The 27,441-nt window shown below is 51.2% G+C and overlaps 1 protein-coding gene across 1 annotated transcript in view; it reads right to left on the bottom strand.

Moving 5' to 3' along the window:
- The window catches only part of TFCP2L1 (transcription factor CP2-like 1), a 49,447-nt gene that overhangs the window by 8,323 nt on the left and 13,683 nt on the right, over nucleotides 1-27,441 (bottom strand). Inside the window, exons 3-10 of the mRNA XM_012644668.1 lie at nucleotides 12,238-12,314; nucleotides 11,583-11,688; nucleotides 10,789-10,895; nucleotides 9,412-9,564; nucleotides 5,490-5,600; nucleotides 2,883-2,974; nucleotides 1,127-1,175; nucleotides 950-1,043 (exon numbers count right to left, since the gene is read on the bottom strand). Of these exons, the coding sequence (XP_012500122.1) occupies nucleotides 950-1,043; nucleotides 1,127-1,175; nucleotides 2,883-2,974; nucleotides 5,490-5,600; nucleotides 9,412-9,564; nucleotides 10,789-10,895; nucleotides 11,583-11,688; nucleotides 12,238-12,314 (789 nt within the window). The remainder of the gene's footprint in view (nucleotides 1-949; nucleotides 1,044-1,126; nucleotides 1,176-2,882; nucleotides 2,975-5,489; nucleotides 5,601-9,411; nucleotides 9,565-10,788; nucleotides 10,896-11,582; nucleotides 11,689-12,237; nucleotides 12,315-27,441) is intronic.

The following is a 27,441-nucleotide window of genomic DNA, read 5'->3' on the forward strand; positions in this document are numbered from 1 at the left end:
AGACGGTTTAGACACAATTCCGCAGGCACAATGGCTCCCTTTCCATTGGGAGTAAACGCCAAAGTCCTCCCACTGTTCTCCCAAGGCCCCGACCTATCCGTGCCCCTCAGGGCCTCTCTGACCTCACCTCCTCCCCAGAGCCACTCCACCCCAACCCTCGGGGTCCTCCGCTCTGCGGCCACCCAGGCAGGTGCCCACCTTGTGGCCGACCACCCTCCTCCCCTGAGCCCCCGACCCCCATCACAGACGGTCTCGGCACTGAAGTGGGTGATTTACGTGTCTGCGCTGACTCAAAGCTGCAGGGTTGTCACCGTCTGGCCCTCCTCGAACCCTCCCCCCAACACGAAGAGGCCCCTAGGCCGAGCTGGCAGACGAAGGGCTGCTGTTTCCCTTCCGCTGCCACAGGTGTCCTCGGGAACTGCTCCTCTAGCTGTGGACAAACCTTCACTTTGTCACTCGGGATTGATGCTACTTGGTGGCCAGGCCCACTGCTCAGTTCCTCACCGAGGGCCCAGCAGAAAGGGCTTCAGAACCTTTTAAAGAAGGAAGAAGCAGTTTTCCTGTGTCACTTGTGGCTTCACCTCCATCTCCCAGGTTGTGGCTTTGGAGACAGCGTGACGAGCAGTGTTTCAGTAGGAAAAGGGCAAAGAAGCCCTGCGTCACCCTGCTTGGCTAGGGGACACTTCCTGGGCAGAGCTGAGCCCACCCCCACCACAGGTGAGGGGACCCAGACAGTCCCCTACGGTCACACTCAACTGGGGCCTTCTGGGGGCAGCATCTGGAGCATCTGGCACAGGGTCGGCACACGAGGGCGAGTGAACCCACACGCTCTGGTCTCCCGGACAAAACCGCTGCCCCCAGGGGCCGACGGCAAGTCCTGGAGCGGGACTGGCCTTACCGAGTGTCTCCAAGATGCTCATGGTTTTAGGCACGACTCAGAGACACTCACCCGAGAAGCTGGCAAAGAGGCGGCAGAACTGCGAGAACCTGTTGCGGTGGAGCCACTGCTGGGCGTCCTGGATGGAGGCGGACGGGAGCAGGTGCTGCGGGCAGAGAGGGGAGGCCATGAGACGCGGCTCGGCAACCCCGGGGACCACCAGCCACAGAGCCCGGTGCGCACACTTACGTCACTGCCCACGGGCAGGGCCTCCGCCGGGTGGGTCGGGGAATTGTTGCTGCAAAGGAAAAGGAAGAGGCGGTGAGGACAGAGAGAGCTCCAAGGGACGTGCCAGGGGTCCTGTCAGCTGCCTGGCCCTTTCACTTCTGGGCAGGCGCAGGACTTGTTTTAAATGAAATGGGTGCTCACGAATTTGACGGAGGCAGGAGCCAACGTCCAGTCCCCCAAAATCCCCAGGGAGCGCTCCAGTGTGGACAGGATGCGCTAACAGGCTATGCCATCCCAGCCAACGACAGTCCCCTTTCACCAAGGTCTGACCGACGGAAGCCTTCATCAGAACTCCCCCACTCAGTCCCACCCCAGCCCTAGCCCCAGGGAAAGGGTGGACATGGGGGACCCAGGCCGCCCTACTGGCGACTTGGCACCCAGAAAGCTGCAGCCAAACCAAAGGGCCACCGACCACACGCGTTTCTGTGACGTGACAGGACAGGGTGAAAGCCCAGGGCAACTGTTTGGCAGTGAATCAGCACCCAGAGTTGGGCGTCGACCCGCGAGGAAACACACTGTCCTGGTTCTTCCCCAGAGGGAGGCATGCAACCTTCCTGCAGGGCCCTCTCAGGGAGCAGGCGCAGACGTGAACACCCGGCTTTTCAGGAGAAAGACACACTCTGAATGGCCCTCCCGGATGGACGGTGGCGACGGCTGCACAACAACGCGAATGTAAAGCCGCCAACCCGAACGCTTAAAAATGGCCAAAATGGCAAAGCCTGTGTTATGTATAGTTTACCAGAATGGAAGAAGAGAGCCTTTTCTGAGGGATGACCCTCAGCGCAGTCATCAGTGAAAACGGCGCTTTGCATCAAACATCTCCGGGGGCGGAGCGCTGCTCACACGCTCCTCCTCACCCCACGCGGAACTCACTCCCCTTCCATAGCAGGAAAACAGGCTCAGGGAGGTCGAGGAAGTCGCCCCCTAACAGGTACAGATTCAAGACGAGGCCTGCCTGCATCTAAATATGACACTTTTCTCTGTCTACACCCTCCCCCGCAGGAGGACCCTTCACTTTGGTAAAGTCAGGTTCACAGACGATCTCACGGTCGCATTGGAAAAGTTCTCCGTCTGTAAGCACAGGCTCCGAGGAACCTGCAGGCAGAAACCATGCGGGCTCCCCCCTGGCCTGCCCTCGCCTCTGCCCCTGTCCTGGTGATGCCCTGTAGCCCGAGACAGTCAGAAAACGGCCTCAAGCTCCTGTCCGGCCACCACTGTGTCATCTGCAGAGCTCGGCGGGCAGCAGTGAGGCCAGCTTCTGTTACAAGCCCTGAAACCTCGGGCGGGGAGGACCTAACTGGACCCCCTCCACTCAGCGGATGTACACAAGTGCTGGACGAAGAACCACAAAGAGCCCTCCCGGCCACCAGGGCCACTCAACAGCTGTTCTCTAAGGCTCCGCTGGCCGGAAGAGCTGTTCCACCGCACAGGGTGCCTGAGGCAGTCTTAGGTGGCTATCCTAACGCACCCTCAGGCCAGTCTTGGTTTTACTGGGTAAGTTCTGGGCTGCTGTCCCATCAGACAACGTTTATAGAAGTGTTTCCAAGCATAAAAAGCTGTGCAAATGCTAAAAGTGGTTGTGACTGCAACACCAGTTGGCCACTCCGGGACCTCAACAGATGCCAAACAGAAAGGAGAGAAGACCCAGAGAAGGTCAAGAAAGGAACCTAAACCTGTCTTCCTTCCAGGGAACCAAAGGGAGAAAGGTGGGACGTACCCTTCGCCGAGGCTGAAGCTGTTCGGAGAGCCATTATAGCTGGGGGACGGGGCGCTGTTCACCTGGTAGGCCACATCAGGCCACGGAGAGCACTGTGGAGAGAGCACAAGGTCCTCAGATGAGCTGGAGTCTGCAGAAGTACTGACCTGTGCTCCCAGGCCCTCCCAAGCAAGCACCGGCCGACGTCAGCACATGAGACCTTTGACCCCTCAACAGGCAGCACGAATCTACCCAGTACCCACAGCAAGCCGCAGCCAGGCAGGGTACGAGGGCCACAACGAGAAAACCAAATGTGGCAGAGAAGACACCTAATATTCGGTGAGCAAAGTGGGAAATGTGTCTCTCATGTGATTCTTGGGTCCACAGGAAAAGAGAAGGAAAAATAAAACAGGCTAGTTGCTCAGAAGCAGCTTTTCCTGGTACAGATAAATGCATGTAAATGTGTGTTACAGGAGCACCAGATGGACCCCAGGCAACTTCCAGACAAAAAATGGCCAGTAAGACTCGGTGTTAGAACCTGCACTCCGGGCACAGTGGCGCACGCCTGTAGTCCCAGCTACTCAGGATGCCGAGGCAGGAGGATCCCGTGAGCCCAGGAGTTTGGGACCAGCCTGGGGAACACAGCAAGACCCCTTCTCAAAAAATAAATTTAAAAAAATACTAAAAAAACACCCTGGGCTATTTGGAAAAAGAACCTGCCGACAGGGCAGAAGCACTCGCACAATTCACAAGAGCAGCTTCTCTGAGAATCCCGCGTGTGCTCAGTACACCGCAGGCATCCTGCTGGGGCCACAGGAGACACAGAACATGACAGATGTGATCCTTGCCCTCAAAAAGCCTCCAGTGCAGAAGCAAAAACGAAAACACACTTGGAGTCTCCCAGAGAAAGCACAGGCACACAGGTTTTGCCTGCTGGGGGAGGCCAGCGGACAAAGTACTCGCTTCTTCCTTCCCTGCCACGACACCTCCTTAGAGAGGGCCGATTTGAAGCATTCCTGAAGATTTACCGTCGCCCACGGAAACACAGGGCTGGTAAATATTAACCGTGCTGTGAGCGTGGGCTGGAATGTGTCGGTGCTAAATCCCTCAGCCCGTGCAGGAGCACCAATGCGCTCACAGAAGGGGCGGCTGGCACCTCGCAAGGTCCCAGCCGGGGAGGCGGCGTTTTCCGCAACTACACCGCCCTGTGACGAGGGCTCAGACACCGCGTGAGGCTCACCGGGACCTCTCCGGGAAGCGGAAGTTAGGAGAGGCACAGAGAAGTTGAGGACCATCCAGAAAAGAAAGGTGTCGCCGGGTGGGGGAACACGCCACCTGCACAAGCAGGAACGAGGCACGGGAAGAGGCTGTTGCAAGTTCTAATCCATAAGCACAGTCCTTGCGTCCTGCCACTCCTGTGCTGGCCGAGGGTGGGCCAGGACTTTTCCTGCACCACGGCTCTCTGGCCGCTGCTACTCTCAGTCAAATAACAGTACACATCTGTCTGAGCCACAGAATTAGCTTTTGTACTGTCTGCATATGGCTTATTACACACACACACACGTACACGCGGCGCCTCGTCAGCCGAGCCCAGGCCGCCGTTCTCTTAGACACCCTGTGCCTCGCCCCTGACACAGCCTCACCCCACCATGGCCAGCACGGGCCTTCCACATGCTCACACGGCCTCTGAGTAAGTCCAATCACTCAGTGAGCAAACCAACACCAATCAGTGGGCCTGATGCAGAACACAGTGGGGAACAGTCATTCTAAAATATCAGCACCCAGAGGTGGTGCCGGCTGTGACCCGCATCGGGAAGAGGAGGAGGTCGTGATGAGGAGCGCCTCGCAGCTCCCCCTGACACCAGGAGGCTGGAGCAGGCTGGCGACAGTGTCAGAGTTAAGAGAAAACGCATTCCAGCATCTATCCAAACAACATAGCAAGTGCTTGACCCAGCAGCCCCACTCTGAGAACAGAAACCTGCAGATTCTTCCCACGTACAGACCTCCACATGTGCAGTGATTCACTGCACCCTTGTCTGAAATTACAACAGCCCGGAAACAACCACGTGTCCACCAACAGGCCGTTGCACGTGGATGCTATGCAGCCAGGTAAGGAACTAGAATGCTCTTTAGGAATGCTGAGATTAGCTATTAATTGAAAAGAGCGACGTGTAAAACCATGTGTCTATGTACGCGACTGGTGTAGAAAAGCAGGCTTCATATGCAGAGGAAGTCAGGTCAGACACACAAGGAACCAGAGACACCGGCCGCCCCTGGAGAAACTGCGAGCTTAGGACGGCGTCGCGAGGGACATTTCCGTTGTACGCTCTCTTGCACCTTTTGAATTCTGAACCACGTGAATACATTACCTATTCAAAAAAACAAAAATAACCTAATTTTGAAAAGCATAAACGCATTCCAAGGCAGCAGAGAGCTTGAAGTTATTTCTGAAACACTTCTCCAGTCTCTGGGACAAACACGAGCTCCAGACGCTAGGAACCGCCACAACTGGATGGGCGCGCTCAGAAGCCTCACCCAAGATGGGCAACTTTCCAAGAATCCAAACCAACAACCCTGCTCCTGGTGGAAGGCCCCTGGAGGCTCCGTTCCTGGCACGCGCCGGTTCACCTCTGTGAGGATGGTGGTTTCGTAGGACGGCTGGTATTTCTCCTTTTCCTGGGCTGTTCTTTTCTCCATCTTCTCCCGGTCGGTCTTCTGTTTCCGGTCAGCTCCCTTTGGCTGCAGGAGCAGAACACGGGGTACGATTAGTCCAAGTGGACAAAGGCAGCTGAGGAGGAAGACCCAACAGGAAGACTGAGCAGCGGCCCCCAAGGCCTGCACGCTCTCTACCTCGGCCAGAGCCCCAGCAGCGCGGGCAGGATCTCACAGACGGGACAGCACCTCTCTCCCTCCCGGTCTTCAAACACATGGCCCTGCCAGTAACTCAGAGCCTGCTCACGTGGAAATGCTGGGAAAAGATCCTTACCGATGGCCACCTGCTTATGACAAGGAATGCTGGGAGCCACAATGCATTCCTTGGGCTACCCATGGAGAGCAGAGGGAAGAGGAAGAGGTAGGGGCTGCTCGTTGGGTTTGGGCTACGCCTGCAGGCTGTGACATCCTGACATGAGCTGAAGGTAGCCCCGCCCCCGACTCTTAGGACCCCTGCCGATCCCCCAGCTCACACTCCTTGTGCAGGGTGATGTCTCCATCCTCGCATGGCCAAGGTGCAGAGGGGGAGACCACCAGTGCTGGTGCCCTGCAAACCTGAGCGACTCACAAATGGTGTACGGGCTTCACAGCTACTATTGTTCCCCTCATTTACAGACTGGGAACCTGAGACTGAAGTGATTCCCCAGGATTGGAGAGGACCCAGGTGAGAGTGCCAGGTGAGCAGCACCCAGGGCTGGCCCTGCAGGCCCCACTCTGGGACCTCATGGACCTCACTGTGTCGTCTCCTGAGTATGTACGTCTTATGAGCACATGGCCTAGCTGGCAAGCTCAGACACAGACTCTAAGCAGCACTAGAGCTGACCACGCACGGTGGGCGGGCAATAAAAAGGTAGTGCAAAGTCAATGGCACCTTCCTCAGGCTGCAGCTCTGGGCTCCCAGCTCAAGGGTTTCCAGGGAGCGGCCCCAGGGTGCTGCCTGCCCCGCAGGGAGGCAGGGCTGCAGGGGGTCACAGGGAGCTGTGAACATCAGTCAGATCCAGTGTTCAGTGTGAGAGTGAGGCTGGGGCCAGGGTAGACACCAGGACCTTGGACGTGTGACCTGGCCTCCCTACTCCACCTCCGGCTCCTGTCCCTCGGGAGGCCCCTCCTCCCTGCACAGAGGCTACAGGAAAGGCGGGTTACAGCCAGAGGCCAAGCCTGCATGGACTCGGCCTCAATGAGGCCTACGGGGAGCCCGCTGGTCAGAGAGGGGCCCCGCCTTTCCTTGCAAAGGCCCTGGCACCCCACACAGAGCCCCAGAGTGCAGCTCCAACAAGCCAGGGTTCCCCAGTGAGTGCGATGGCCGGCAGAGGAGGGGTGACCGACAGTTTGGCTCAGTCGGCCTGGCTTATGCACAACCGTCTCATCTGCTCCCATGGATGGGGGTGGGTGGATGGGTGCACATACCTCCTCAGGCATCCTGAGCAGTCAGTTTCGGGTGACTAAGGGCTCCTACTGCCACACCCCCCAGCAGGAGAGGCCAAGGCCTTCCTGGGGCACTCAGGCAAGGCAGCTTCCAGTCCGACTCCCCAAGCAATGCCTGGCGTGTGTGAAGGGCCGGTGGGCAGAACCCTAACTGCTAAGCATTGATGCAGGTGTGGAGAGGGGGCCTCAGGAAGGACGCGGCGCTCCGTGGGGCAGAGACCCCCACCCCCTTCCTCTCTCTCCTGCTGCCCAGCGTGGCGCCTCTTTCCCAGGGCACACACCGTGAGAGCAGTAGAATTAAACCCACGTCCCTGGGTGAGGAAGTGAACTGCTGCCTGGAGGGACCACAGATGTGATCCGTGCACGAGGCGAGGCAGGTAACCAGAGCAACAGAAGATCCACAGGCCAGGCAAAGACCACCAGCGCAGTTGTGGAGATGTCGGGGGCGGGAGGGGACCAGGAGCACCAGATTCCAGAGTGGGCAGAAAGACCAGAGGCCACAGAGCCCACCACATGGGTGGACATGGTCAGCAGAATAATGGTCCCCAAAGATGACCACATCCTAATGCCCAGGACCTGTGAATATGCATGAAAATTAAGGTTTCAGATGGAATTAAGATTGCTAAGTGACAACATTAAAATAGGAAGCCTATCCTGGATTATCGGGTGGGCCCGATAATCACAGGGAGAGGGAGAGGGAGTCGGGTGGGCCACGTGAGAAGGGCTCAGCCTGCCCTTGCTGGCTTTGAAGATGGGGACGGGGCCGTGAGCCGAGGAATGGGCTGACCTCTAGAAGCTGGAAAAGGCAAAGCAATACAGACTCGCCTAAAGCCCCCAGGGAGAGATGCAGCCCCCCAGTGACACCGTCAGCCCGGCAAGACCCATTTCAGACTTGTGACCGCCAGGACTGCAAGATCATAAATATACGCAGTTTTACATCACTAAATCTGCAGGCATTTGTCACAGGGGCGATAGGGTACAAACGCAGCAGAGACTCTTCCCACTGCTTTGTCACCCTGGAGTGGGTGTCGGAAGGTGCCACCGCTCTGGCAGGAAAGACACACAACCATTCCCACCACCACTTCTCCGTTCCCACCCGGTCAGTCGGCATCACCAACTGACCAACTCCACGTCCCAATCCACGGAGCCCAGCCAGGGCCTCAGAATCCTTTGTCCACGGTCCTTGGGCAGCCAGGCCCTGCCCCTGCAGAGGACACCAGCAGCCTGGCAGTGTGGTCTCCCAAGCACAGATACTGTCAACTCCGCTTGGCTCCTCCTACAGACGGCAGCAGTAACTGGCGCCTTCCTCAACCCGCTGCCAATAGCTCACTGTGTGCCAGGCTCTGCAGAAGCTGCTGCAGAGAGGGAGATGGCACAGTCCCTGTCTCCCGGGGCTGCCCATCTAGCTGGGAACAGATCAACCACTCAGCCCCCAGGTTTATGGTTCTTCCTGTGGGTTATTTCCACATCCAACCCAAGCGTGGGCCTTACACAAGCCAGCGCCTGAAATCTGGGGGAAGATCAACGCGCACCCAGCTTTCTCTCTAACGAGGCCCTATCTGAAGCGACTCCCTCTGGGGTCTCCAGTGCCAGCAGCTGAAACTTTTCCAGCTGAACCCAAATTCACTTGAATGTGGAAGAAGGGGACGACAGGACAGGCACGGGGGCTGGTTACTCAAGGCAATCCCTGCCGAGAAGTGGGCCCATTCCCTCTCCACGGACACCCGCCGGAGTCGCTCAGGCCGGCGGGGCCTGCAGGGGCACGGGCCGCCCTCACGCCCTCGGAACGACGCAGGCTCTGCTGCAACCCTCCCTATCTCCCCAAGGCCACACGGACCGCGAGCCGCATCGCTGGCTACCATCTTCAGGAAATAATCAGTCCAGATTGAGGAGATGGAAAACAGTATCAGGTGACTGCAGGGAATGAAGCAAGAAAGGAAAAGAGAGGAGGTGCCTCTGGAAATGCTGCTCCAGCAGGAAGCCGCTGCAGAGAGAAAAAAGGCCACAGGCCCTAGCCAGGAAGACCCAAGGCCAGGCCCCAGCAGGGAGGGCCTCCTGACTTGATTTTTAAGGAGAATTTGGATGTGAGCGCCTGTGGGCAATTATAAAGTGCCTGGAAAAATAAAAATCCCCGAAAATGTGCAAATCCAACCATTCTTATAAAGCGGAGCCAAGGACTAACATGCAGGGATGCCAATGCTTCTGCCAAACGCCGGGCAGGTGCCTGAGGTGAGACGACGTCCCCAGCAGGGCAGAGGCAGCCGTCACCCCCAGACGCACGGTCGTGCTCATAGACGTCCGGGGGAAGCCCTGTGCTAAAGGGACGCCGTGCCCCCTGCTACGCTTCCAACAGGAATCTCAAAGGTCACTGCAGGCCGGGTGAGGGCGGGTGGCGCGTGCGAGGCCGTCCTACCTTGAACACCTTGATCTGGCAGCTGGCCGAGTGCAAGTGCTCCGTGTACTCTCCGTTCTCGTTCTGCTTAAACGTGTCGATCTGCACTCGAAAAGGCACGCCCTTCTCGCCCCCGTGCTTCCTGGGGGTGAATTCTGTGCTGATACAGTGCACCTGGGAGGGCAGATGGGGCAGTTGCGCTGGCTCCTCTCCACGCGCAGGTGTCCTTCCCTGCCTCGTCAGTGCAGGTCTGCCTCTACCTCCACCCACTCCACCAGGCCCGTGGCCTCCCCATTCCCCTGCCCCAAGAGACAGCTCTCCCACCTTTGTCCCTCTACTGTGGAGGCCCTGCCTGACGGCTGGGTCCCTGCCACTGCTCTAGGCCACTCACCCCAACAGCCCCAGCCTTGCCCCTCACCCCAAGACCTCTCCCTGGTGAGTCCTACAGACTTCAGGGCAGGGGCCGCAGGATCGCCCTGACCTGTCTCTAATGTCCTGGTGTCCAAGTTACTTGGCCCAGGCTGGAAGCACAGCTAGAAGGCTGGAAGGATTTCTGTATTTCTGGTAAGTACCTGCCACATGGAAGGCGCTCAGTATATACTTTTTGTTATAATGGTGTAATAATATAACTCAATATATAAGTGTAATAATATAATAACACTGTAATAATTTTTATATACAGCAAGAATGCTATAATTATGTAAAAAAATGAAAAGATTGCTAACTTTTCTTGAGTGATTCGTATGGACCAGGCACTGTGTTAATGGCTTCATATTCATTATCTGATTTATAAAATAGGTGGGAAAACTAAGAGGCTTAAAAATACTCATTCAACAACAGAAACTGGAAAAAATTTTACTTTCAAATCATTTACGCTAGGAAATAACTTATTTTTTAAAAGCTTATCTAGCCAGGTGCAGTAGCTTGAGGCCAGGAGTTCGAGACCAGCCTGAGCAAGAGTGAGGCCTCCATCTCTATAAAAAAATTAGCCGGACATGGTGGCACATGTCTGTAGTCCCAGCTACTCAGGAGGCTGAGGGAGGAGGATCGCTTGAGCATAGAACTTTGAGGTTGCAGTGAGCTATGATGACACCACTGCACTCTAGCTGGGGTGACAGAGCCAGAATCTATCTTAAAAAAAAAAAAAAAAAGTTCATACAATCTGTAAGCGAAACCCAAACAGAATTCTAAAACCCTCCAAAGTCCTTTCCCCAGCCCCATGGACCAAGTAGCTGTGACTCTGAGTAACACTCATACCCTCTCTTCTGCAGTTTCTTCCCCTGCAACAGAGACCAGGAGCCCAGCCAGGCCCTTCTGGACCGGTTAGTTTTGAGAAACTGCAAGCTGGACGCTCCAACGCCCAGCTTGCCCCTGAACGGCGAGCTTCCTCCCGCTTACCTGAATGAACGCAGACGCTCTCTTGGCAGGGTCCCACAAAAATTCGACTGCGTTAAGCTGGGTCGGGCTGGCCCTGGGGTCCAAGATACCAACAGACAGTGGAATATCTGCATACACATACACACACACACAAAAGGGCAACTGTCAGCGTCTCCCAAATATTTAGGGAAAGACCCTCGTTACAGGTCCAAATTCCTTCACCCCAATGTGAAATGCCAAAAGCTCTGAAAATCAAGTAGTGCATAACTCATCTGGCAGAAAGCCCTACAGGAATCACCACGAGGCTCTCAGTGGTCTTTATCCCATTTTGTGTGAACGTCATTTTACCTCACTGCAGGAGTATTACTGGGCTTGACTGCCGGTTGGCAGTGTTCCCTGATGCTATGGGTGTATGTACCTATTGTCGTTTAGCTTCTGAATTCCAAACCCAATGGACCCCAAGGGCTATGGATAAAGGACTATGAGCTGGTACCTGGGCCCCCCAAATTCCATTTCTGTTGCCCATCTAGCTTTATGATGCTCATGCTTCCTTTCATCATTTATCAAAATCCTTTAAGTCTCCATCCTTCTGCACAGCCTTCCTGGAACTCCCTGACAGCAGGTCTTTGAATTCCACAGGAATTTTCCACTGAAAAAGGGAGCTCCCTGAGGACAGGCTCCAGTGGCATGGCCATCTCTGCAAGCTCCCACAGGGTAGGAGTGAGGTAGGCATGGGTTCAGATGGCGACCAAGAAGCCCAACGTGGCCTGGGGGCCTTGGGCCTTGCTAGGGCCTCGCCCGGCGAGGAGACTCACCAATGTCCAGAATCCGGTCTCCGGGCCGGCTCCACCGCCAGCCCTCCAGCTGCTGGTGCTCGGTGTACTGCAGCCGGCGGTCATGGAAAACCACGCGGATGATGCTCTGGGGAGGGAAGGCCAGCGGGGGAACAGCTAAGTGTGGGGCCATGAGGAGCCCAAGAGGAACACACCTCCATCCTTGAGCCCACCCTTCAAGGCCCTTCTCCTGGAGTTTCCATCCCAGTTCTTGAGCTCTGCATGCTACTGCCTCCCAGAGCCCCGATAACACCACCAACAATAATAACAGCGATGACTACCGGTTTCCCCAGGATTAAGTGTTTTACAGACATGTCTCATTTATTAACCCTTTTGTGCAGATGAGAAAACTAAGCTCAGAAAAGTACAGTAAGTGGCAAAGCCAGGCTTGAGTCTGAGCCTGTCCAACCCAGAGCCTGTCCCATCAGCCCAAGCCACTCTGGCTCTTGGTCTAATCCCCACCTGGACAATATGCTCCAGAGATGGGAACAGGGGCTGCCTCTCACTGATGAGGGCCGAGCTGAGCCCCGCCTCTCCCTCTGAAGCCTTCCCCCAACCACCCAGCCACTCCCTAGCAAGCCCAAGTGCACAGACCCCAGCCAAGCCCCCCCAGGGCAGAGCAGCCCTTGAGGCTTACCTTGACATACTTTGTGTTCAGATCTTGAAAGTCTCCCAGCTTCCGATTCTCCAGCAGTCGGATTTCATAAGACTGACCTGGGTGGGGATGAAGAGCACATTTTCCATTTGAATGTTTCCAAATTGAAGATCCCCAGTTAGCGGCCTTCTCAACACCCGCAGTGCCCACCCAGGCCTCTGGGCCAAGGAGCAAAGCAGAGAAGAGAGTCCATGGTCAGTCGAGCCCACTCGCTGGACTGACAGCCAATTTGTCCACCAGCCTGGTCGGGCCTAGGACACTCCAGGCAATACAGCACGTGATCCTCCAGAGACAGCACCTCTATAATTTTCAAAGAAACAGATCCAGGAAAATACAGTTAGCGTGAAAATTACAGAATACAAATTCCTATGTCTTTACAATCCCTCCCCCCGCACACTTGGATGGAGAACACAGCTACTTAAATTCACATTACAGAGTAAATAACTCACCATACCCTTCCCAAGAGCAGGTTTAAAGGAACGAAGAAGCCTGTTAAACATTGTCTCTAATGGCAGACTGAAAAGCTTTTTACCAGTTAAAAGAATTTCATGTATCTGAAAGGGTGTGGGGGGTTCTGTTCAGTGACATATAACCAGCACAAGCAGGTTAGAGAACACAAACGGAAGAAAGATTCATCCATAACAACAAAAAACTTTAAAAAGTGTCTATGAATAAGCTGAAGAAAACTACACACATTTTGTTGAAAGATAAAATACAGCTTGAATAAATAGGATACACCACGTTCCTGGGGGGAAGACCACAACACATGTATCGAACGATGTCAGTGTTTCCCAAATTAAATGTTAAACACAACTCTAAAACATTCCAGCGCATGTCCCGACTCAATAAAGGATGTTTTACAAGCAAGAGAATAAATTATTTGATAATTGGTACTGGTAAATCTGATTCGCTTTCCAAATTTTTTATTTTAAATAATTATAAGATCCCTACAAGAAGTTACAAAAACAGTGCATTCAAGCCCTGAGTACCCTCCTGCAGCATCCCACAGGGGTGGCATCTGAGGCAACCCCCGCACGTCATCAAACCAGGCAGCCGACCCTGGCACGGTGCAATTCACAACGCGGAGGCCTCACTCGGACTTCTCTGGCCGTCCCTCTCTCTCTTTGCACGCGCGCGTGTATACAGGGCCATGACATTTTATTACATGGAGAGGCCGGCTATTTTTTCAAAGTGCAGATACCTCACAGCAAATATCAAAACAAGTTACCGCTGGGTTAAAAAGTCAATTTCTTGGTGTGGAGGGGAGTAGGGAGTTGTTGGTCGGAGGAAACAAATTTCAGTTAGATGGGAGGAATAAGTTCAAGAGATCTATTGTACAACAAACAGGGTGACTATAGTTACTAATAATGTACTTACGTCCTTGAATATGCTAAGAGATGTTTTCTTAGTACAAAAACATGGTAAGTATGTGAGGTAATACATATATTAGCTCAATTTAGCCATTCTGTACACATATTTCAAAACATGTACATGATAAATATACACAATTTTTGTCAATTTTTTTAAAAAGTCAATTTCTTAAGGTTTTATTCTAACATGAATGACTATCAGACAACAGAGAAGGACTTTCTGATCCTAAAATCATGGGAAGAAAAGGAAATATAGCTATATAAAACTTAAAGTTACATACATGTATGAATTTTACAACTTATTATAAACAACAAACTAGGAAAAGCAAACCCAGTGGCTAAGAGCCATCATATATCTAAAAAAGCAAGTGATTAGAAAAATACTGAAACATTCTCCCACGATCCACCCCACCCCGTAGTGGACTAAATGGTGGTCTCCGAAAAGATAATGTCACATCCTAATCCCCAAGACCCGGGAATGTGACCTTATTTTGGAAATAAGGTCTTAGCACGTAATGGAATTAGGTCAAGGATTCTGAGATGAGGAGATCATCCTGTATTACCTGGGAGGGCCCTAAATCCAGTGACAGGTGTGCTCCGGAGAGACACACAGAGAAGACAAGAGAGGAGGCAGCCATGTGACCACGGAGGCAGAGATCGCCCTGATGGGGCCACAGGTCAAGGAATGCCTGGAGCCACCAGAAGCTGTCAGAGGCCAACAGAGTTTCCCCCAGGTCCCCCAGAAGGAAGGTGGCCCTGCCAGATTTCTGACTTCTAGCCTCCGGAACTGTGGGCAAATAATCTTCTGTTATTTAAGTTAAGGCATTCAGTAACTTGACACAGCAGCCACGGGAAACCCACTCCTCACCCATGAAGAACAGAATGGGCAAAGAATAGGCAACTGAATAATTCATTCCAAATTTGCCTAGCAACAATCACATGCGAAACACAGAGGGAACCCTCGGGGCAGGGAGGTGAGCAGAGCCACACAGCCCGTGGTCCTGGAGCTCACTCGCCACGGCCCCCACCGGGCCTGGCCGTGACACTGGGAGCACGCAGCCCACTCAGCCAGCTCTTCTCTCCACTTTACGAAGGTCTCTAAGGACATGACCGGCCAACACTTCTTGACTGCACCAAGCCCCAGCCCTGCTCAGGGTGATGTGCTGGGCGCCTTCCCCATCAGAGGGAAAAGGCACAAATCCCAAACTCTCGTCCTGCCCACCAGCCTGTTGAGAAGACATGACTCATGAAAGGGTCTTGTTGACCTCATCAACACATCTAACTTTCTGAAAAAGCCAGATTTTAAAGATACATTTCTAGGCTCCTAAGCTCCCTCCTAAAGTCCAGCACTCCCTTGACATCAACATAAAAAATGCGCCTCATACACCCAAACTGGTTTTTCCAGTGTCCTCTGCCTTCCCTGATGAAGAATGCAGACAGGCACCTGGCATGGGGCCCAAGGTCCAGGTGGTCATTACTGGGAGTTTACAGGCGCCCCAGAGCCCAGTGACCACGACCCCAGGCTCTGCAGGGCAATCTCAGCTCACACCGAGCAGGAGGCACCTCCTGTCCCATACAGAGCACTCTCCATACCTGAACACAAGGGGGGGCACCTCGGAGATCAGAGCTATGGTGAGAGGCTGTGGGCCTGGGGTCACAGCCACGTGAGCCTCCTCCACCACCAGCAGGTCCTAGTCCACACACTCCACACCAAATCTTCCTCCCTCACCCTTCCTCTCACTCACACACACTCCAGGGCCCCTGCCCGCCTTGCTCAGGCCTACAGGTGATGTCCAGCCGTGCTCCCCACACCTACCTCTCAACGCCAACACACGGGGACCACATTGACCTCCCCACCCCACTCACAGCACCGTGCCATGCAGAAGGCCATCGTCCACAGTCACACACAGGCTGATGGGTAAGGTTGTGTAAGCAGAATTGACCTAGGGCACATGGGCATTTTCCTCCCCAGCCAGCACCATTTCTGGGCTGAGCAGGAGCCATGGAAATGGGCTCTGTCAAGGCTCACGTCACGTCTGTTCTTCCCGCCACTGCACTGTCTGGCACACAGCGGGTGCTCAGCAAATGTTTCCATGTGCTTGCATGTTCTCTGCAGTGCCACTCCCTGCTAGAACTACAGGGTTTGCAAAAGTAAGACACGCTCCTGCCCTCAAAGGGTTGGAGGAGAGAGGCTACCTCCAGGGACAGTAGCTGACAGCTTCATTCACTGGGTGCTTGCAGGTGGCAAAGCCTACTCTGGTAGTCACTCGCATGCATCTCGGAGCCAGTCACAGCAGAGTTGGGGTCATGAGCCCCACTGGATGGGAGGAAGCAGAGGCCCAGAGAAGTTACCTGACCGGGGCAGGCTCACACAGCACGGGACCGGCAGAGCCAGAGGCAGAGTCCAAGTCTGTCTCCAGAAGCTACTACACACTGCCATATCCTACCCGAGAGGTGTCATTTGCTGGGCACAGGACATCTGCAGTTGTATGTGATTCTCCCAACTTTTCATTTCTAGACGGCATCTGCTTCCATTCCGCACACTGATTGAAGTCTGCCTTGAGGATCGTACGGCACAACGCCCGCCCAAGTAAAGCTACTTCTGTTTGTCTCCTACATTCTAAACAATGATCTGCGAGGGAAAACAAATCACTATAGAAAGTGATGGTAAAGCCTGTTCTAAGTTCAGAATTGTGAAATGTGGGAAAAGGAAAAAAAAGAACTGGCCTTAGAATCAAGGAAATAGGGTAAAAATAACCACCACTTAGTTGTCATCTAGCTATGGGCCAGGACATTGCTAAGTCCCTTTGTGCATTATTTCCCTTAGTCCTCCCAACAATCCTGTGAGGAAATCTATTGTTGCCGCATTTTATAGATGAGGAAATTAAGTTCCAGACAGGTGAAGTAGCCTGTTAAAGATCAACCCGCTCTGACTCCCAAGACTGAGTACATGGCCGCTAGACCACCCCTGTCACACGGCTAGACCACTCCACACTGTTTATTGCTTCAGAGGTCTCATAGGGCTATCATATTCAAGGAGTCTTCCATGATATTTCCCCTGAATTTCTTGACATTCATTTTATTCTGTGACCCTCTTCCACACATGTAAATCTGTCCCTTCCTCTAAGGCTCAAATCCTTCATTTCCCCTGCCCTTGGCTCTCTGAGCCAAGATGGACCTTCGATGTCTGATGATGTGTATCCGCCATGCAGCACAGGGTTTGATATTCGCTTTCTAGTGATGAACTAGTCTCCCTGAAACATGCTGCTGTACCATTTACAATACTCTGAACATACTGTAAAGTTATGGTAACTAAAACCATGTTGTTTTGGCACAGGGACAAGCAGACCAGTGGAAAAGACCAAGGAGTGCAGTCTAGACTTCCATATTTGGAAACTTGATATATGACAGTATAAAAAAAGATGAGTTCATCTTTTTTCAACAATGTGGGGTAACTGGTTATCCATATGGAAAAATAAATCCCTACTTCACACTATGTATGATAAATTCTAAGGGAGTGAAAAACCTGACTATAAAACCAAAACCTTAAAACATTTCTAAAGACAGTCTGAGACTACTCTATGACGTGGGGTAGGAAAGGATTTCTTAAACAGAAACAGATGCACAAACCATAAAGGAAAAACTACATTAAAATGTATGTCTTCTGGAATAAAAGAAAGCACAAAGTTTAGGAAAAATTATAGACTGGGAGAAAATACTTGTAGCAAAAAAACTAGCAATGGATTGGTGTACGTGATATGTACACAAATAAAGAAAAATATCAGTAAGAAAATCTCAAAAACACACTATTAAAAAGGCACACACTGGTATATACGAAACTGTTTTCTATAAAGTTGGGAGACACACAAAACAAGACTGTTCATTTTTATGGCTAAACGGGCATGGAGTAAGAAGTTAAGAATGTGCATGGGAATTGCCAACACCAATTTCACAACAGTCGCTTTGCTTCTGGGGAGGGAGGAAAGGCAGGGTTAAAAATCTGAAGCAAAGTTGGTAAGTTTGAAAACATTATGTTGGGCACATGAGTGTTTGTTCTCTTAAATCTGAAATTAAAACACCTCTCTCCCCTACCCCCAACACACACACAAAATAATAAAGAAAAAACACTAGGGGCGGCTGCCATCCTGGGTTGCATCGTGGTCATGTGTTTCTGACTCTCCAGCCCCACCCTAGAGGGGGCTCCTGGGGCTCCACTGCTCAGGGGTCACCCTACGCCTCCCCCATGCCCATCTGTGCCAGCTCCATGCTGGGTGCAGGGTGACATTCGCCAAACTCATTCACACCCCCCCCCACAATTTTTCTACATCAAAAGCCCCACTGCATCATGATGAGCCTGTTTTATTTAATCAAGTCACTTTTTAAACTTAAATTTATATTTTAAAGTATGTATCATGGCTTCATAGAAAATCATAATCACACACCATAAATAAATAGTAACTGCACAAAATACGTACACAAGCAGCTACCAGTGTTGTTGTGCCGTACACCTAAAGCCAGCTACGGCACCTGGTTACACAGCCAGGTTTACTTTATAGAGCCTGGGCTCACAGCCGGGACCTCACTTAACAGTGCAGCCTTAAGGAGTCTCCATTTCTGCATCTCCAAAATGTGAACAATATTGGTACTTAATGCCTAGGGTTGTTGGAGACTTGAAGTACACCCAACAGAGAATGTGGTGCACAGGTCTTGCACAGGCCTTCTGCCAGCCCTAGGAAGCCTCCCAATCCGGCCAGAGATTGGGGAGAAGGTGGACCAGACTGGGCATGCAGGTTTCCAGGCAATTCTCTCCAAAGTCCTGGCCCAACCCTCTGCTTTCAAGCCATTAAAGGCTTTTTAAAGGCTAGAAGGAAGGAGCCCCAGGTCACTTTGTGATGTAAACGAGCCTTCGCAGGTGGCAGCCATCCCAGCCCCAGGAGTCAAGGTGACCTTGGGAGAGGCAAGAGCTGGGACACAGTGGTCACAGGCTCCACCTCAGCACCCAGCCCCACCCTGGAGCCCCCTCCTGCCTAGGCTGTCAGCCGTAGACTGAGAAGGTCCAGGCAGACTGTGCCTCCTTGGGGGAGGCGTGGGGTTCCTCAGCTGGGTTTAGGCTCAGGGGAGATGCTGCACCCTACCACCACCCAGGAAGGACGGCCTGGACCCCGCCCAAAGGGCCCTGAGATACACAAATGGGTGTGCACACTTCCTCTACTCCAGCCTTAGGGCTGTGCCCAGACTCCATCCCCTCACCCTTCCTCCCTCTACCAGGCAGGTGGAGGGTGGGGCGGGGGGGACAGGAGCTAAAATAAAATACACAAGTGCTCAATAAATCTTGGTTTTCTCCCCCTTGCCACATGCGACCCATAATATCAATACTTTCCAGCCCAGGTATCAACAAACTTTTCAGCTATGTGGGCCATTTAAGATCTGCCGCGACTGCTGGACTCTGCCACTGTAACAAGGAAGCAGCCATGGACCATGCAGGAAGGAATGGGCATGGCTGTGTTCCAATAAAACATCATTTTTGGACACTGAAATTTGAACGTTCATATATTTTTCTTCTTCCTGCTGACCTCTTCCTTCTTTCCAACTTTTTTTGGCACTCTGAGACGCTGTCCACCACCTCCTGGTCTTCTTGCCCGGTAACTAAGTCATAGCTCCTCAAAAGAGGAAAGCTCTCCAAGAACAGCTCCCTACAAGTTCACCTGCACCAGGTCACCCCCAGCCCCAGCCCCTTGGGCAGTTCTGGTGTGTGATGGGCTTTTAAATAACGGTGGTAGAATTTGATATTAAATTCCCTAAGGCAAGTAACAGAGCTGGAACTAGTCAGCTAAACTATGAAGAGCGTGAAAAGATGCTCCACCTCACTAACGACTGAAGAAATGCCAATTAACAATAATGCAATGCCTGCTCACCTATCAGACCGGCAAAAACTCACAGAGTACTAACAACCTGCGAGGACAGAGATGTACAGAAACGGGCCCTTACCTCACAGGTGCTGGAGGTGGAAGGTAACCTGTCACAGTCCATGGGGCATTTTGACAATACCCATATCGACATTAAAAATGCACACAGGCTAGGACCCAGCCATCCTATCACCAGGACTCTAGTCCACAGAACTGCTAGCACACGTGCTTAGAAATATTTGTACAAGGCTATTCAATGCAGCAGTACTGTTAACGGCTAAAACCTGGACAGAAACTAAATGGTCAGCAATCACGTTACTACCACCCTGTGGAACACTCTGCAGCCATCACAGAGAACGAGGCACACACCTTAACCAACAGCACAAGTTAGCAGCAGGTGTGTCCTGCACAGGGCACTGAGACGGACACAGCGTCACTCACCATTCCTGCCCGAAGAGCACAGCCTGAGTCTAGTCACAAGGAAACAAACACCAGGCAAACCCAAACAGAGACACAGCCTACGGTCTCCTGGCCCGCAACCTTCAGAAATGTCCATGTTATGAAAGACAGGAAGAGGCTGAGGGTCTGTCCAGATTCTAGTGCCATGAGGAGTGGGACAACTCAACACAACGCATCGCCCTGGACTGGACCTCGAATCAAGGCAAAAGCCTGCGATAAAGAACATTATCAGAACAACTGGCCCTATTTCAGCAGGGCTAGATGATAGGTAATAGTATTATACTGATGTTAAATTCCCTGAATTTGATAATGGGATTGTGGTTATGCAAAACAATGTCCTTGTTCTTAGGAAACACATGCTAAAGTATTTGGGAATAAAAAATCACATTGTCTGCAACTCACTCACAAATGTTTCAGTGAGGGAAAAGATAGATACAACAGAGATATCTGTATCTACTTATCTACAGCTATCTATATATAAATATCTAAGTCTATAAAACAGATAAAGTAAATGTGACAAAACATTAAAAAATTGGTAAATCTGGGGAAGGATATGTAGAAGTTCACCATACTAACCTTTCAATTCTTCCGTAATTTAAAACTTAAAATTTCTTTGAATTAAAAGTTAAAATATAATTTAAAAATTAAGATTAGAAAAAAAATTAGGCAGGCCTAGATCCATTATAAACATGAAAAACCATCCACCATCCACCACACACATACACACACACACACACACACACACACACACACACACACATGGGAAAAGCAAGTTTGCTGAATAATATGTACACAGTACGACTGCACTTGTTTTAAAATAAGTTATACATATACCCCTGTATTTGTGAGTCTAATATATGCAGTGAGCAGAGAAGGACCGTCCCCTTTTAAATTATATACATCTTTAGTATTGGCTTTAAAAGAAAAAACTGGGGATATACTACATGTGAATTTGAAAAAATACAAAACAAACAAGAGAGGGGTAGGTGCCTCAGATTGCTCCAAGCACATAACAGATGTTCACAATGACAGCAAGTGGTATTTACTCTCCTAGTGTCAGGCTGGTACCCAAAAGCCAATCAGACAGGGGGACATTTGGGGATGGCAGTCTAATCAATAGAACACCAAATACATACAGACCATGCCAGGCAGGCAGAGGTCCCTCCAACCCAGGGTCTCATAGGTAGACCATCCTGAAGAACCCACAATACAATGTGACTGTGCCCGTTTTAGAGATGAGGAAACCAAGGCCCAGACAGGAATTGATGCGCCCAAGGTCACGATGCAAGTTAGTGGCAAAGACTCAGTGGCCTGCAGCCTAGCTCAGGACAAGTGGGCAGAGGGGAGTGGGTGTCAGGTCAGATCCACTGGGCTTGAGTCCAGACCTTCCCACATTCTAGTTGCAGGACCGCAGGCAAGTTCTGCATCTCACTCTCAACATCTGCAGAACTGTTGTGAGGACTAAATGAGATAATATACTTCCAACCTGACAAGCAGCAATTACTCAGCAAGAGGCGCTAAATGCGCTCTCCTTGCCGAGCCCCACCCATGCGATGGTCATTGTACCCTGTGCTGTACAAATAAACTCTCCTCCAGCCCTCCCAATAGCTCCACACACCGACTGACCCGACGCCCAAGGTCACAGAGCCAGGAGGCAGCCCAGCTGGAACGCAACCCAGGAAGGGATGACTCCACTGGCCACCAACTGTCTTCCAGGGGTCACAGTGCTACTGAGAGCAAGCCCCTCCCCAAGCTGGCCTCCTCTGGAGCCACGCCCACAGGGCACTCCTGCAGAGCAGCATGGACAGGCCAGAGTGGCTCTGCCCCGGAGCGCAGAAGCCAGTGCAGGGCCTCCTGCCCGGATCATGGTGTTCCCAAGAACAGGAGGCAATTGCCCGGGCCAGCCAAGGTTTACAGGTTGTTTACTTTCCAACAGTTACTGCTTTGGCTAATAAATGCCACATAAAACATAATGGAGGCCATCATTACCCCCGAGAAAAGAAGGCCAGATGCCAACAGTCCCGTACTAATTAGTGGCAGATGCAGAAAGCACAATCCCGCACCTATTGTGCCCAGCATCTGTGGCTTGCTTTGTCACTTGCACATGTGCGATATCATGCAAGTGACTGTCGACACAGAGTACACACATGAAAGGAGACAGCATACAGTGAGGAAAAGGCTTTGTGAGTAACAGACCCAAATCCTTATACTAAAGAACCATAACCTGTGTGACATTGGGCCGGGCACCTCACCACCTTCTTGTAGCTGCTTATGAATGTCATGGACCAGGCATGATGCCTGGCACATGACGGATCCCAATAAACACTTGCAAGATAGTCAGTACGTACATGGATGTGTATGTGTGTGTATGTGTGATACATGTAAAAAATGCCAAAAAAAAAAGAGAGTAAATCATGTTCCAGAAGCTCCTTACAGAAGAGACTGTACAGGGCTGGGGCAGGGGAAATACAGAAGAGCCTCAAGCGTCTTGCAGTGCCCAAAGTGAGGAAACGCTCCGAGAAAGGACGAAGCCATGTCAAAGCAACACAGGGGCCAACTCGAAGGAGCTCCCAATGGCCACAGCTGTAACAATGTCAGCAACAAAATAAATAGCAATATTATTTCATTTTAACTCATAGAATAAAATAAATACCCTTGGGTCTGTACTGATATAAAAAATAAGTGAATAAATAAATTAGTAGTAGGGAAGAGAAAGCTCTTTTTTACAGTAACATTCCAATTACAAATGTAGAAAGAAGAAGGAAATAAATAGAAAATCACCATTAGGAAAACACTGCACTAATAACTGGTATAGATGCAATCCACCAGTGGATGCTAAAATAAGTGGGCAAAAGTTTGAGGGAAATCAAGATATCAACGTAATCTCCAAGGATCCGCTTCCATCCCCCCCCCACCCCACGATATTTATCAATCACACAGGAGGAAATGTAACTTCACAGCACAGCAACCTGGCAGGCACCATCAAAACCAAGCCACCAACGATAAGACACACCAGCATCACGATGCCCAACATCATGCCCTGCCAAGGCACAATGTCACTTCTGCGGCATTCCTGCCGAAAACGTATAACCTCAATCTCATCCTTAAAAACACACCTACACGCCCAAACTGAAGGGCATTCTACAAAACAAACCTCCTTAAGTCTGAGGGTCATGGAAGACGAGGAGGAAAGACTGAAGGACCGTCTCAGATTGCAGAAGACTCGGGAGACACGACAACTCCCCCTGCAAGGTGGTCTCCAGGTTCAGACCCCAGAGCGGAGGGGACAGCAGTGGGAACTGGGAAGAGTCACAGAGACTGTAGAGTCAATGGAATCACACCAATGTACTTTCCTGGTTTCAGGAATTGTACTGTGGTAATGTAGAAGGTCAGCGTTATGGGAAGCTGAGTAAAAGGTACCCAGAACTCTCAGTACTGTTTTTGACATCTTCTGTAAGTCTAAAATTATTCCCCCTCCCACAAAATGCCCTGGGTTCTCAAGCCCCACCCAGAACTGTGGACAGTGAACCCGGGCGGGACAGCATGTTCTCAAGTACCTGGACACCTGACAAGCATTTTTTAAAATTGTTTGATTTGTTCTTGGTACTGGGAATGCTATCTCTGTTTCCTACATTATTTTTTTCCTCTATCATGTTATTGCTGAGACATAGGAAATTCACTAGTTTTTGCATGTTGAACTTGCATCCTGCCATACATACTGCTGAACTGAATCCTTAGTCTAGGTAAATGAACGATATGAAACTGTAGATAATCAACCCATTTTGATTGACCAAATGGCAAATGCATATGGTTGAACCTAATATAGCGGCTCTTACAGATCAATAAGCAAAAGGCCAAAAGGAAAATGGGCCACAGATATAAACTATCAGTTTCTAGCAAAAGAAATACAAAGGACGTATAAACATATGAAAAGATGCTCAATTTCACTCATAACGGTTACTATAAATTAAATAAATGCAAATTAAAATATGGTGCTCCTATTCTCCGTGCATATGAGAAAAGATTCAAAAGGTTGGCAATACGGGGTCCAGACAAGGTTGTGGAGACACAGGCACCCTCCTGCCCAGGAGGTGGGGGGCCAAACAGGGGGCCTCTCTTTGGAGGGTGATGTGACAAGATCCACAGAAATCTTAAACACGTCACTACCATTTGTGTGGGTGCTTAAGATGAAAGGATAGATATGCATCTTTGCTTGTATACGCATGAAAACATGTGGTATGTTTGGATGCAATGGATAACCGTCAGCTGCCTCTGAGGAGGAGACCTGTTGCCCAGGAGCAGGAGTGGGAGGGAGACCCACCGTAAACCCTTTAGCATCACTTATATTTTGAACTAATTGAATGCATTAACTTGCCAAAAAATAAGTTTCAAAAATATGAAGGAAAAAAACTGCCCTGTCAGTTAGTAGGACAAAGGACAGTAAAAAGTAGAAAACCAAATGTCTATGATAAGGTCAGAATCGCGACTCACTCTGGCATTTTCCCTCCAAGCCCTGCCGACTATGCAGACTGCGGGCTCCGTAAGGAGGCCCCCAAGCTGGGCTGAGGGCAGGCTCGCGCCCTCTGCTGGACCCACCCAACTGCTCACTTTCTGCTTGCGCGTGTCCCAACCCCACCGCCTGCCTGCCACGGCACCTCACTTTCTGTCTAGGTCCCTGGTGAGAAGGACATTCAAGCAGTCAGTGCTGGGACAAGCAGGGCCTGCCAGTGCAGCCCCAAAGCACCAAAGCCTCCTCTTCTCCCTCACGCCCACAGCACCCAGGGACCCTCTCAGGGAGCTGGCTGCAGCCACAATTACTCAGGGCCCGCCTCACAGGCCACATCCGGTCCACGTGAGCACGTGACCGAGCCAGGCCAGCACCTCGCTCCCCGGGAGTGCAGACTCGGGAGAGGGGGCACGAGAGCACCACATTCTCCATGCAGCTGAGGGCGTGTGTTTTCAGAAGTCTTCAGGGGCCTTGCTGTCTGCCCTCTGGCCACAGGGACAGGGAAACTGGTGGGCAGAGCTTGCATAAGGCAGATTCTTGGAGAGGAGCAGAGAAGAGAGTCAGAGAATCCTCATGGTGTTCGAGCCCCTGGTTCCCATGTGCTTCTGAGGCCCAGCTGCAACCCTGCTTTGGGGTCCCCTGCTTTATACGATGCCAGCAGATGGCCAACAGCGGCCACAAGAAGAGGCCTCCACCACCCATACCTACTCCATCATAAAGACAGACAGTAAGCAACAAGTGCTGGAACCCTCCTATATTGCTGGTGGCAACGTGAAGTGGTGCAGCTGCCTCGAAAAACAGCCTGGCATTTCTCAAAAGTTAAACAGAGTCACATCTGACCCAGTGATTCCACTCCTACACATGTGCCTAAGAGAAATGACAGCTCAGGTCCACACGAAAGTTTGTGCGCAAAGGTCCACAGCAGCATTACTCAAAACAGCCCAAAACAGAAACAACCCAAATGCCTACCAACTAAAGATAAATATAAAATGTGGTACATTGGTAACTATGGTACATCCGCACAATGCAATACTATTCAGTAAGAAAAAGGAACGAAATACTGACACCTGCTAACAAGGATGACCCTTGGAAACGTTACGCTGAGATGTCAGACACAAAAGCCCACCACCACCTGTGTGACCCTGTTTACACAGCACGTCCAGATAGGCACATTTACAGAGATAGAAAGTAGATTAGTAATTGCCAAGGGCTGGTGGGAAGGAGGGAATGGGAACTCACTGCTAATGGGTGCAGGGTCTCTTTTAGGCAGGACAAATACGTTCTAAAATTAGTTGTGATGATGGTTTAGTATATTTAGTTGAATATACTAAAAGACATTGAATTGTATACTCTAAATGGGTGAATTGTATGGTATGTGAATTATACCCCATAAAGCTGTTTTTACAGAAAAGAGAGACCAGATGACTAGATTGAAGCACACTCTATGTTCTAGGGCAAGTCTTTGGGCCTCAGTTTACCCACCTATAAGATGGGAGGGTGGGGGTGGAAACGCTAGGTTGGTGTTTCTCAAACTTTAATATGTTCATAATCACCTGGCAACTTGCAGATTCTGGCTCAGTTGTGCTGCAACAAACCCAGAATTCTGCATTTCTAACAAGCTCTCAGGTGATGCTGGCCCACAGACTCTTAGAAAGGTAGTATAGCAGAGATGGCATCTGAAGCTGCCTTCAGATCTAATACTCCAGGAATCTACTCTTGTGCACTCTCTGTGAATTCCTAGAGCACGCGTGGTCTCTCCCTCCCATTCAGGACTCCCAAGATCCTCTAACCACCCAGACAGAAGTTTCCAGGCATAGTCACAGGCTGGAGAACGGCAGAGAAAGGTCAAGAACCTCCCAAAACCGCCCAAGCACAGAGCACCTGGCTGGGCACAGGAGAGGTCCTCAGCTTGCAAAGCACAGAGCCACAGTGAAGCAGGGCCCACATTCTCTTTGCACAGTTCATGGAAAGAAAGAAGTGGAGAAGAAAAGCAACAGTCACCTGTTATACCTGCAGTGCACTGGCTAACAAACCCTACTGTCACAAAGATTCGATCACTGGGGTGCTTAGAGACAGAGACCCCCCGCCCCCGCCAGTTCTATTGGGAACCGCACGCTCCAGGAGGCTCTGATGCCTGTGGTCCAAGGCCCCAGTGCCACCCTGGAGCCAGTCTGGAGGGAGGACAGGATTACACTCCAGGACACTGTCAGGAACCTGCTCCACATGTTGACAAGTCTACTCCACGCTGGACCCCAGTTTCCCCTTCAATTAAAGAGGGCTGGATGAGATGCCCCTCTAGGTACCTAGAGGACAGTCCTGTAAGCAGGGTGGGGGCACAGGAGACAGCAGAAAGGGAGGCCAGCTGTCCATCTCCAACGCACGCAGCATGTTTCTCCCAGAGATAACTCTACAAGGAAGAACACCCCATGAGGATCTGTCAGAGGGACAGAAAGTCCTGAGAAACATAAGGTAGGAACTTCCTAATTAACACAAAGAAGCATTTATTCGTCCTTCTTCCTGTGGCCTCTAGCCCAGGGCCTGGCCCTAGCAGCTCGTATGGCCCAGAAACATTCCATCTTCACTCTGGGCTTCCTTCCTTCTCTTATGAAATGGGGGTCGAACAATCAGGGTAGCTGCTTGTGTAGAGTGGCTCCTTTAAAACAAAACAAAACAGAACACTCCTTTCTCATTCAGAGCAGAGATTCTGTACACATTCATTGAGACCCTTTGATGTGCGTGGCCCTTAAATATGATTTTTCCACAAAGTACCATATAAATCATAACCCTATTTGTGCAGTGACCGCAGCAAAGTTTATGAAACCTGGTACCCCAGCCCCAGCCCCACTGATGTTCCATCCTGACTGCCAGGCACTTGCTGGGTTTAGGGGCACAGCTCTCGCAGGTTCCAGCAGGAAGTTGTAGTCACTTGGGACTAGAAGGGTTT

Source organism: Propithecus coquereli, unplaced genomic scaffold (genome assembly GCF_000956105.1).
Source record: "Propithecus coquereli isolate 6110/MARCELLA unplaced genomic scaffold, Pcoq_1.0 Scaffold217, whole genome shotgun sequence".
Taxonomy (NCBI): domain Eukaryota; kingdom Metazoa; phylum Chordata; class Mammalia; order Primates; family Indriidae; genus Propithecus; species Propithecus coquereli.